General features: G+C 40.9%; 1 protein-coding gene across 2 annotated transcripts; it reads right to left on the bottom strand.

Moving 5' to 3' along the window:
• Positions 1-1,269: 1,269 nt before the first annotated feature.
• LOC100346112 (myosin regulatory light polypeptide 9) lies at positions 1,270-12,281 on the bottom strand. 2 transcript variants are annotated; one of them, XM_070050419.1, is made up of 4 exons: positions 11,858-12,281; positions 5,835-6,033; positions 5,266-5,427; positions 1,270-1,760 (listed from the first exon to the last, which is right to left on the bottom strand). In XM_070050419.1, exons 2-4 carry the CDS (start codon positions 6,016-6,018, stop codon positions 1,588-1,590), a joined length of 519 nt encoding a protein of 172 aa, XP_069906520.1. In that variant the 5' UTR covers positions 6,019-6,033; positions 11,858-12,281; the 3' UTR covers positions 1,270-1,587. The 2 variants fall into 2 exon arrangements, with proteins under 2 accessions (XP_069906520.1, XP_051708080.2); XM_051852120.2 differs by lacking the exon at positions 11,858-12,281 and adding an exon at positions 7,071-7,285.
• Positions 12,282-12,315: the final 34 nt, after the last annotated feature.

Below are 12,315 nucleotides of genomic sequence, written 5' to 3'. Positions count from 1 at the left end.
CGGGGCAACGGATTCTGTCCCGGTTGCCCTTCTTCCAGGCCAGCTCTCTGCTGTGGCCAGGGAGTGCAGTGGAGGATGGCCCAGGTGCTTGGGCCCTGCACCCCATGGGAGACCAGGAAAAGCACCTGGCTCCTGGCTCCTGCCATCGGATCAGCGCGGTGCGCCGGCCACAGCGCGCCGGCCGAGGCGGCCATTGGAGGGTGAACCAACGGCAAAGGAAGACCTTTCTCTCTGTCTCTCTCTCTCACTGTCCACTCTGCCTGTCAAAAAAAAAAAAAAAAAAAAAATTAAAAAAAAAAAAAAGAATTAAGCAGATTCTACTCTTGAAGGGGGTAAGGACTAGTTAGTTCATTCCTGTTTGACTTTCCAGGTTAAAGGATGTAGCTCAGTCATCCTACTGAGCATAAAGGCCAGCTTCCAGAAGGCATTCAGTAATTGCTTACTGAATGAGGTCATGGTTTTGTCCAAGGATAGTCTTGTTAGTAGAAGCATAAAACTTGAAGTTATTAAAGTAATTGTCAATTACTCATCTTGGTAGGTTAATTGGCATTCTTTTTGACCAACTTTTTCTGTTTCAAATAGTTTACAGCTCATGAAGCCTTAACAGTTAAATTTTTGAAGCTCAAAGAGAATATAACTATCTACCACTCCCTGATTAACTGCATTTCTGCAAACAGCAGAAGTTATTTTTAGGACTGAAATAATGACCTCACTTTCCCTGGCATGCAGCTTCAGCTGTTTTGACTATGGGCAGGTCAGGAATGTCCAAAATTCTTACATGGATTAGGATGACTCTCTTCATAACAAGTATGGTCTTTTAATAGTAAGTATTGTATTTAAAAAAAAACACTATTTACAATAAAAAAAAACTGCATTATATTTCTAACAGTTTGAAATCCAACACCAAAATCTATCTTTTTGGTAAAAGCAGAACCTTTGGGACTAAAACAGTTTTAAAAGGCTTCAAACAGATACATCAGGAATGTTGCAAACTCAAGGACTTAAAGCTATTAAAACTACCATGTATATTCAAATTCCAGAGGAAATTTTTTTTTAAATTGGAAGTGTAGGAAACTACTTAACACACTTAAAAATAGATTTCTTTGGAACAGGCAATAGAGGAGAAAGGATTGTTAGGAAAACTGGAGTGAATTTGGGAGAGGTCTAACAGCCATATCATTTTCTAGGATTTACCTCATCTACTTTTCTTTGAAAGATGCAACTATAACAAAAGCCAATTCTGACAAATAAGAAGTTTAAACAAACAGGTATTTTATCATAAAGTTTAATGATGGTTCAGAAAAAACTCAATGGATAACTTTCTCTGAAAAAATATATCAACTCTGTATAGACTACAGTTATGGGAGGGGTGGTAAGTTAAATTACCCTATTTTCTAATCTGAAAATGACAAAAAGTCCCATTTCCAGTCTGATTATAAAGATACATGTGCCCAAAATGGCTGAGAATAAATACAACAAGAAAGGCAAAAGCTGTAAAGCTAACGGCATGCAACAGGCTCTAAGAGAAAAATCTCAGAAATACCCAAAGTGGCAACAAGGAACATTTGGCTGGAATATGAAGTTCTCTCAGTCATCCTTGTCTTTCGCTCCATGTTTAAGGATGCGTGTGAACTCAATGTAATTGAAGTTCCCCTTTTTGTCAATGGGAGCTTCTCTGTAGAGCTCGTCCACCTCCTCATCTGTAAACCGGTCTCCCATGGTTGTCAGCAGCTCTCTCAGGTAGTCCTCCTGAATGGTGCCTAGTGAATAAAAAACGAGATCAGAATACATACCACCCTGAGGATTAATTACAGCCACCATCTACACTTCACTAAGCATGTTCTATGAGCTTAACACGAATTTATGAAGTGTAGGGTTTCTACCTGCTTACGACAGCTTCAGCAGAGGATGCAAAATGCCCAGCTGCTCAGTGGCATTACTTTGCTCCACCAACTAATCTGCGCCACCTCTAGCTTCTGATGACAGGGACTAAACCTAGGCCCAAACAAAAGTAATGAAGTGTGACTAAGGAATCCAAGCCTCAGGGTTCCTCAAAGTAGCATGAATGATTACACCTATTCTCAGAGCAAGTTTTACATCCTGCCACACTACAGCCAATACCATACCACAAACATCAATAAAATGCTACAGGGGAGAATACTAGTCCTCAGGCTCACTTCTAAAAAGCTATGTTATTTCATCTATCTCACTTCACCTCCAACTTTGGTTTTTTCACACATAATGGGAGATTTTAAATGTTTACAAATCTAACATATATATGCAAAGCAGAACCAGGCCCAGCATTAGCTATAGCACAGACACTATGCTAGGCAGCAGGAACTTTTGGTGGTGAGCCAAAAGGCTTGTTTTTCTTCTGAACTTTTCATTCTAGCATTCTCATTAAACCTGCCTAAGAATCACCTTAGAGCACAAAAACAAAAAAAACCTCGGGGAAGATGTTTGGCCTGGCTCAAAAGACACCAGTGTCTCACACAGAAGTGCCTAGGTTCAAAACCTGCCTCTGGCTCCCAACTCCAGCTTCTTACTAATGCAGGAATGTACCCTGGGTGGCAGCAGGTAAAAGCTCAAGCAGTTGGATCACTTCTACCCACATGGGAAACCTGGATTGAATTCCCAGATCTCAGCTTTGGCTCTAGCCTTGGCTCAGCCTAGTCCACTGTGGGTATTTGAGAAGTGAGCCAGCCCATGGGAGCACTCTGTCTCAAACAAAACAAAATAGGGAACTGGCACTGTGGCACAGTGGGGTAAAGGCCCAGCCTGCAGCACCTGCATCACATATGGGTGCCGGTTTGAGTTCCAACTGCTCCACGTAAAGCTGCTGCCTGCAACAGGTATTCCACACAGGCACCAGCTTAAGTCTTGGCTGCTCCTTGCTAATGCACCTGAGAGGGCAGTGGATGATGGCCCAAGTGCTAGAACTCTTGCATCCATGTGGGAGGCCCAGAAGCAGCTTCTGGCTCCTAGCTTCGACCTGGCCCCAGCCACAGCCATTGTGAACCAGTGGATGGAAGATCTTTCTCTCTCTCTTTCCCTCTCTCTGTAATCCTACCTTTTAAATATATATATATTTATATTATTTATTTATCATATTTTTATGTTTATATTTAAATATATATTTTAAAAAATATATATATTAAGAAAAAACTAATATACTGGGGCCAGCATTGTGGTTTAGCGGTATACTGCTGCCTGCACTGCCAGCATCCCATATGGGCGCCAATTCGAGTCCTGGCTGCTCCACTTCCGATCCAGCTCTCTGCTATGGCCTGGGAAAGCAATAGAAGGTGGCCCAAGTGCTTGGGCCCCTGCACCTGATAGGCCCAGCTCCAGCCATTGCAGCCATCTGGGGAGTGAACCAATGGATGGAAGATTCTCCCTCTTTCTCTGCCTCTCTGTAACTCTGCCTTTCAAATAAATAAATACATCTTTAAAAAATAAATTAAAAAAATTTTAAAAACCTAATATACTGATAATGAGGTGACTGGCAAAGAAGAAGATAGTCCAAGAAGATGGCTTGGGCTCCTGCCACACACTTGGGAGACCTGGAAGAAGTTCCAGGCTCCTGGCTTCTGTTAGCCTAGCCCTAGCCATTGCAGTTGTTTGAGTGAACCAGAGGATGAAGATCATTCTCTGTCTCTCCCTCTTTCTCTAATTCTGCTTTTCAAGTAATAATTTTTTTAAAAATCACAAACATGGTTTACTAATGGGTATGACTACTAAAATGAGTTTGTGGCAACAGTTGGTTTTTTCAGTTTTACTCTTTTCCATTAAAAAATGCTCACGGTACAACAGTCAAGCAATACACTAATGTCTTCAGGGGAGAAAAAGCCAGTCTCCTCTGCCTTTTCCTCCATCCTACCCCTTAAGGAGATAACCGTTAAGACTTTTGATTATAAAAGGCTCAGTGGAAAAATGGTGTGATGAGAAAGGCAAAGAGGAAGAAATGGTGGAGGTTAAGTTAGCACAATAATGCATTGTGCAGTCTGTAATGAAGGTATAAAATGACACAAGAGTAGAGGGCAGTCTACTTGAAAGTCAGACAGGCCATATTATGGAGAGCACTGAAACCCAGAGTGAGGAGACTATGGTTACCCCAGGCCCTGACAACCACCCAGTCTTTAAAATAGTCCAAGAGGGGCTGGCGCTGTGGCATAGCGGGTAAAACCACTGCCTGCAGTGCCAGCATCCCATATGGGCACCAGTTTAAGTCCTGGCAGCTCCACTTCTGATCCAGCTCTCTGCTATGGTCTGGAAAATCAACAGAAGATGGCCCAAGTCCTTGGGTCCCTGCACCTGTGTGGGAGACTGGGAAGAAACTCCTGGCTCCTGGCATAGGATCGGCTCAGTTCCGGCCATTATGGCCATGTGGAAAGTGAACTAGCGGATGGAAGACCTCTCTGTCTCTCTCTCTCTGCATCTCTGAACTCTGCCTATCAAATAAATAATCTTAAAAAAAAAAAAAAAAAAAAACTCCAAGAAATGCATATAACCAAAAGGTATGCCTTCATGCCTTCCTTGTCCACAAACACATGGCCACACTATGTGAGTTAGGAATCTTAGAAAATATTCCCTTATATGTTGTCCATTAAAAACATTGAGCATTTAAGTAGTTAACATTTTGTTTTTGAGAGTTAACTCTGTCAGACAGTATCCTAAGCACTTTATATACTTTACCTCATTTCTTCATTTAATTTCCACAACCCTATGAGGTACGTAATACTATTGCGTATTTTACAAATAACAAAGGTTCAGAGAAGTAGCTTGTCCAAAATTATACAGCTATTATGTAGCCGAAGAGGAATTTGGAACAGGCAGTCTGATTACAGAGCCCAAGGTCTGCTGGGTTTATTTTAAAATAGAGATTAGATATCAGATTTAAGTAATTTTACAGCTGAGAGATTCCTTGTTGACACATGATTGTGCTGGTGCCACAATCTAGAGCATTTTACACTTCACCCAATGATAAACGTTTTTCATTCATCACAAATTTATTGAGAGCCTCAACGCTCGTGAAATTAGCATTCTAATAAAAGAATACAGCACCCCCCAAAATGCTCAAATGCAATTTATTAAATTGGAAACTATTAATATTTAAGAGAGGAGGCAGCAAAGTAAATTATAAATAAGCTAAAATAGGGGTGATATAACGTGAGGGTGTTATCATATTTTAAAAGTTACTGTATATTTTAGTTATTAAAACTAACAATTAAATCACTTTGTAATTAAAGGTTACCTCTGACTTACCAGTTGCTTCTTCATCAAAGCAAGCAAAAGCATTTCTGATGACATCTTCTGGATCTGTGCCATTCAACTTCTCACCAAACATGGTGAGAAACATGGTGAAATTGATGGGGCCTGGAGCCTCATTCATCATGGCGTCCAGATACTCATCAGTTGGATTTTTCCCTATAAGAAGGCAGGAAACATAAGTACATTATAAAAATATCAACTATTAAGTATTGTAAACATTTTAGAAAGAGAAAATATCATTCATACAGTTTGCTGTTTGCATTCATGATGGCAAAAAGATTTGGGAAAAAAGTCTTATCAATGAATATAGCCTTATATTAAAAGTCTGAAGATTGTATATTTAATTGCAATGTTACAGAAATAATATTTTTTTCACAACCAAAATCAGCATTGTTACACACACACACGGCCCCTGCAGGTAGTCCAAGTGGAAAACACTGCTCTAGACTTTGATTCTTAGTAGACTCATCAGACTGGAGTCAGAGTTTTAAGACTCATGACATAAACATGAGAGGTATTATAGAAATTCTATCCAATATGTTCAGAAGAAAACTGAGCATTACCCAGTGAAGCAAGCATATCGTGCAAATCCTCCTTGTCAATGAAACCGTCTCGGTTCTGATCAATCATGTTGAAGGCCTCTTTGAACTCCTGAATCTGTGACTGGTCAAACATGGCAAACACATTGGACGTGGCGCGCTGAGGGCGCTTCTTGGTGGTCTTGGTCTTTGCCCTTTTGCTCGACATGGTGGTGGTTAAGTCCTAATTAGGAAAGGAAATGCAAGGGGGAAAAAGTCAACATCTAAAATTACTTAAGGTTGAGTCAAAGCAATGGCTGAAAATCAGTCCTCCTGATAGGTTTAAACTGGAAAGTGATGTCTCTTTAGCAGAATAATACCACTTGCTAACAACCTCTCAACTAAGCAAAACCATCTAGACTGATGCTTTCCGTTTACACACCATGTAAGTTGTGAAGTTTTATAAATGGCCCATCACTAATTTCATATTCCAAACTACAACCAACATTAACTCAAAGCTCACAGCCTATCAATAGGATTACAATCCCCAGTACTACCGTCTAACCTAACACAGGATAACCAAATCTATTCTTTTAGTAAAAACAAAAATACAAGAGTTCAGAAGTTAGGCACCTGCGAAACAGTACCAGTTTTATACCACAGTGTTAAAGGGGTGTCGAGAAATACTAACTCATTTTCATTAGGGCCATCCTTCTGTAGCCTTCTAAACGAGCTGACCATTCTATGGGGAGGAAAAAGGCAAGGATGCAGGAAAGAGGACTAAATAATGGAACAGGGCTTTATCTCCTAACCTCTAATGCCAAACATCATTCTTCCCCTTTCAACTAACTTTCTCATTGTACCCTGTCTTCTGGACTCCAAGTAGCTCAGGAAACGTATCTGTTGAAAGACTAATGGCAAGGTATAGAAAATTGAAGTTAATTCATCTATAATTAAGTTTTATAGACACTGCACTCTATCCAAACACAAACCAGTTTCTCGCATTAGAGCCACACTAAATCATTTGAAATAACTAAGACCTCTAAACAGAAATCAAAGTACAAGTTTTTAAAAGCAATTTAGTTTTTAAAAAGCTTTAGACAACAGCTTTGCTCCCTAAGTGTCTAAACTCGTTCCTTTAAAATTTAAGTTGAAAAATACAGCATCTAATAATACCTAAAATAAAAGACAATCTCTCTTTCATCTCTCAATCTTTAGGCTATAAAAATCTGTTTGAAGTTTAAAATCCCATAGTCATTGGATAATAAAATTCTACCATACCATCCTTCAGAGCTGGGGTGGAGATGATAGTCTGCAAAATCTCTGACCAGCCAGAGTCAGGCAAGTATTGAGTTATATTCTTCCACACTGGTCTAAAATAGGCACCACTGATATCACTCTTTGACCAGGACAACAATTTTAAAGCTTACGTTCTGAAAACAACATTTAGCTATGATGTGGCAAAACACTATGCCCTTGCTCTAAAAATAAAGTCTATGGACTGCAAAGAATGAACCACCTAGAACTCAGCACTCCAGAGTGATCCATAGAATATAAGGTTTCCTATGAATTTAAAAAAATTGAATATACAAGACTCAGACTAAAATTCAATTATGGCAATAAAGTGAAAACTCTGCCTTAAATTTTTTAAGTTATCTGTCTTCAGATTTTAGCAGGAAATTCCACAGGGTAGTCACAAATTCCAGTCCATCCAATATAGCACTCTTGGCAACACACTGGAATGTGTTGTTGGAAAGATATACCATCCACCACACAGAAATGATTATGTATATTCCCCTGAATTTCCTTGTTTCCTTTACATATTTTTAGGTGGATGCCTTTCATGACTTATCTAAAGCACTCAAGAACATGTATTTTCATTCTCTACACTTTTGGGAGGCAATAAATCCCATTATCATCTAAACTATGTAGAGCTACTGTTTTTCCTCTCAATTCAAAGTGCTGTTTTTAAAAACTACAAGGAGTTATGAAGTATTATTCCTCCATCTCTGAAATGCACTCAAAGCCTTAGGGTAAGTGGCTGAGGCCCAATAAGTGGTACATATTTACCAGTTTATAACTCTCGAATATTTTAGACATGGCTTGCCTTTGCTTGTCTTTAAAAATACTGTTTTGTTTGACAACATTGTCTTTCCCTGATAATGCAGAAATGTCAGTTACTTTAAGAACAAAGAAACTTATAATAAGAGCTCAACTCAAATGGTTAACAGACCAATTTTTTAATCTACAAAATCTCAGGTTACTACAGGGTCCTCTAGATTCCTTTTTAAAAATGTGTTTACAGTTTTGACTGTAAAGTTTTAAGTTCATTGTGTGGTTTTGAATTTTGATGTATTTTGTATTCTTTTAATCATGCTTTTTTTAAATTTATAAATGCACTAGACATTTTTCAAAGTTAAAAAGTAGGTTTTTTTCCATCAGAACTGACTGGTCTCACACAGAACTTTTCTTTAACTCATTCAATACTTAATCTTATCAACTTTACTATGACCAGTTAATTATGCTAAAGTGTATCAAATGTCATTACTGCTGAATACTAGTTAAAAATTAAGAAATTTAAGACATGTTTCTGATCTTCAAGAAGCTTAAAATATAGTTGAGGAGACAACTATCAAGAAATGTGGTCATTGGTTCAACTTAGGAAATGAGTCCCATAGTTTTCATTCCAAAGGTATGACTCTAAAGCCAAAACAATGTGTGGCAATAATGAAAAATACTTCATAAGGTGGCACATGATTTTCAAACACTCTGCATGCAGAAAAGATCTTCATGGGTTTCTTTAAGATTGGGATAGGAGAAGGAGAGACTTAAAAAAAAACTATCATTTAAAAAGTACATGATATGTTTGGAATTAAAAGATTCAGGTTTTTGGCTTAGTGCTAACAAATCAAGGTAGTTAATTATATCAGAAACCAACAGTGTAATGTTAGGGAAGTGACTATCTGAGCCTTTTTCAAAAAGGCTGGTTTCTGACCTTTCTGGTTTCAAAACGGCCTTTTAGCAGAAGTCCAGCTTCGCAGTTATTCTAAAATAAGTATATTTTATAATCCTGTGGTGGGACTATTTTCTACCGAACTCAAAGAATGAGTAGAATAAACATGGGTAGGATTCAAATCAGGATCACAAGGAGTAAATCATTTCTGGTATGGCCAGTGTCCTCTTTGCCATGACTGGTTTGCTACAAATTTTACTTTCTCCCCAACTGTTCATATAACAAGACTTCAACAAATGCACAACTCTCAAGTAAGTTTAAAAAAATGATGAAATAAGATTGGAAATATTTCATAATCAATTAAGTATTCTTTGTTTGAGATGTATAGGAAGACGGTCAGGTAAGCATCTGAGATTTCCAAATTATAAGATTTTCACTCAAAGTTGAGCATTTTTGAAGGATTGAATGAAAGATCTTTGATGTGGAGGGGTATTTGTCTTGTGAAAATTGACAGCAATGGGGCCGGCGTTGTGGCACAGCAGGTTAAAGCCTGAGGCACTGGCATTCCACCTGGGCACCGGTTGGAGTCCCGGCTGCTCCACTTCCCATCTAGCTCCCCGCGACTGCGCCTGGAAAGCAGAAGATGGCCCCGCACTCAGGTAGGAGACCAGGAAGAGGCTCCTGGTTCCTAGCTTTAGATCGGCTCAGTTCCAGCCTTGCTGCCGTTTGGAGAGTGAACCAGCGGGTGGAAAATCTGTCTCTACCTCTCTCTGTAACTCAAAGAAATCAACTATATCATAAAAAAAAAATTTGAGAGCAGGGTGACTTGCAAAGCAGGCTTCTACAAAACATATGAGGACTTCAGAGGCACAAGAAAGGGAATGAAGGGCAGCCACGAACTGAGGAGGAAATCCAGTTTACAGACCTAAAGAAGCACGACTTTCTAAGTCAGAGGAGGGAATGCTGGTAGCAAAGAATCTGTGGCTTTTTTTTTTTTTTTTTTTTTGCTTGATAGGCTAAATGAATCATTATGGGCTAAAACAAAAGGAGAGACGAAAACCAAGAATATCTCAGACTAGATTAAGAGGTGGGAGAAACACAAGACAGAGACATCCTCAAAAATGCTCTCTCTCAATGATCCTGTGGGGGAAACAGGACACACAGCAGACTCATAGAATGGCAGCACTCCTGCCTCAGAATCAACCCTTGGGACATTCGGATCTGGCTAAAAGGTCCATGAGAGTCTCACAGGCATGGAAAGCCATGACACGGTGGCAAAAAACAATCTAAATGAAAGATCCTGGTGAACAAGACCCCAGCAGAAGGAACAGGCCATCAAGGAGAGAGGCACCTTTCTCTGAAGGGAGGAAGGAACCTCCACTGTGTACGGCCTTGACTAAACAAGTTCAGAGTTGGTGAACTCAAGGGGCTTCCATAGCCTAGACAGCTCATGGCTAGAGTCTCAGGTGACTGCTGACGTCATAAATAAGAGTGCCAATTGTTAAATCAACAACGGGAGTCACTGGGTATATGCTTCCCATGTAGGATCTCTGTCCTTAATGTGTTTTACTATGAAACTTAAAAACAACACTACTAGTCGAACAATACCCTATACCTTGTGCGGTTGTGTGAGTGCAGCCTGTTGAAATCCTTGCTTAGTATATACTAAGTTGATCTTCAGTATATGAAGGTAATTGAAAATGAAACTCGATGAAGGGCGGGATGGGAGAGGGAGTGGGAGAGAGGAGGGCCACGGGAAGGAGGGAGGTTGGGGGGGGAGCCACAACAATACAAAAGTTGCACTTTGTAAATTCACATTTATTAAATGAATTAAAAAAAATATAAAAAAAAAATGCTCTCTCTCCACACACCAAGGGCAGCCAGAAGACTTTTCAGGACTAGGAACCCAGAAAGAGATTTTGAAAAACCTACATAATCCATAAAATAGGGATAATCCATGCTAATATATACTTTCGATTGCTTTACTTAAAAAACCCAGAGTCCACCATTTGTAAAATGGTAATAAATATAAAATAATCTAGAGTTTTTGACAGAACAAACGATACTATTTCAGGAAATATGATATGTTCGTTAATGAAAAACTCCCATTTTAGCAAGCATGTGGCAGCATCCAGAATTTGGTCCGCTTTCCAAATCCGGACCAAATCTACCATCTCAATCCATTTTTTTTTTTCAAGATAAGTAATTTTTAGCGCTAACTACAATTTTTTAAAGTTAGTTTTCAGGTTGGTGCTTCTGGTCTAACTAAACCAAGTTTTCACATCTTATTCAAACTTCCGGTTGGGAGTAGGACCAGTTCTCTAAGACTGCCACACCCTAAAGTTCTTACCACTAGACAAAGTAACTCTTACCAAAGTGCTTCCGGACCACAAAACAGATAACAGCAATTTTAAGAAATATTTGCCTTCTTCATGTTTACATGTGAAACTTTTTGCATTTAAAAAGCTAATATCTAATCTGAACGCGTACTTCTCTTCCAGTTCGCTCAAGAACAGACACACGCTTTCATAAACGACACTTCTTTGGAGAACTGACTTAGCCCTGAGTCTACACCCAAGACATGGTATTGCATTTTGGAGTTTTTGCCCGAGCCGCAAACTAAACCCCAAGCCCCTTTTTGTCCATATATCACTTAGCAAAGTCCCGATTACGGGTGCCGAAATCCAAGTTGAGTTCCAGACGCACTTGCACAGCTGCAGCTAGGGGAACAGTGGGCTCCGTTTTTTGCGCAAACGCTCTGGAATCGGGCAAATTTACGTTAGAAGCTAAACATAGTCCCGGAGTCAGCGCCCTGGGTCTCGGGTTTCGCGGGCTCGGCAGTCGCCCAAGCTCAAGGCGCCAGCGAGCTAAGCCACATTTCCCGAACTCCCAAGTTTGGGCACAGGAGCGAAGTGAGAGTCGGGGCCACTTCCGCCTGCGGCCTTCCATCCCGAAGCTAGCCCCCGGCTCGTAACCGGGAGTCCGGTTGGTACACCTGTCCAGGTGCCCTGCCGGAGCCGGAGAACCACGGCGGACGGCCGCTGCTGTCGCAGCCGCCCCGCAGAGACGAGCGCACGAGCTGGGTCTCCCGCGCCCTCCCGCGAGCACCACTCACCCTACACACGCGCGAGAACCAGAGAGCCTCGGGGAAGCGTTCGCTGCGGCCACCACCACCTTGCCACACGGAGAGCAGCTACAAGCCAACACTTCCGGCCTTTGCTTTGCAAACCGGAAGGAAGCCCAGTCACCATTCCTGGCCGACAGAATGGGCCTGACTTAACACAAGGGTAACCGGGAGGGAGGTGGCCGGTGTGATTGATAGCAGGCGCAATATTGACCGAGTGCGCGGGAAGCAAGTATAAAGCGAGCGACTTAGAAAATAGAGGGTGTGTTCTGGCTCGTTGGATATAATTCCCGAGTTTTCTCGTTTTTTTGTAATTCTTCTTGCAGTGGAACTCTCCGTCCCCCCCTCGGGTCGGCGGATGGTTGCGTCTGTCCTGTGGCTTGGCCTCTCGGCACATTCCAGGGCGCGGCGAAGGGCGGGGCCCGCTAGCCCAAGTCCTTGTAGGGAAG

The sequence above is a fragment of the Oryctolagus cuniculus genome, chromosome 10, assembly GCF_964237555.1.
Source record: "Oryctolagus cuniculus chromosome 10, mOryCun1.1, whole genome shotgun sequence".
Lineage (NCBI taxonomy): Eukaryota > Metazoa > Chordata > Mammalia > Lagomorpha > Leporidae > Oryctolagus > Oryctolagus cuniculus.
This window is presented reverse-complemented; position numbering and strand designations above follow the sequence as displayed.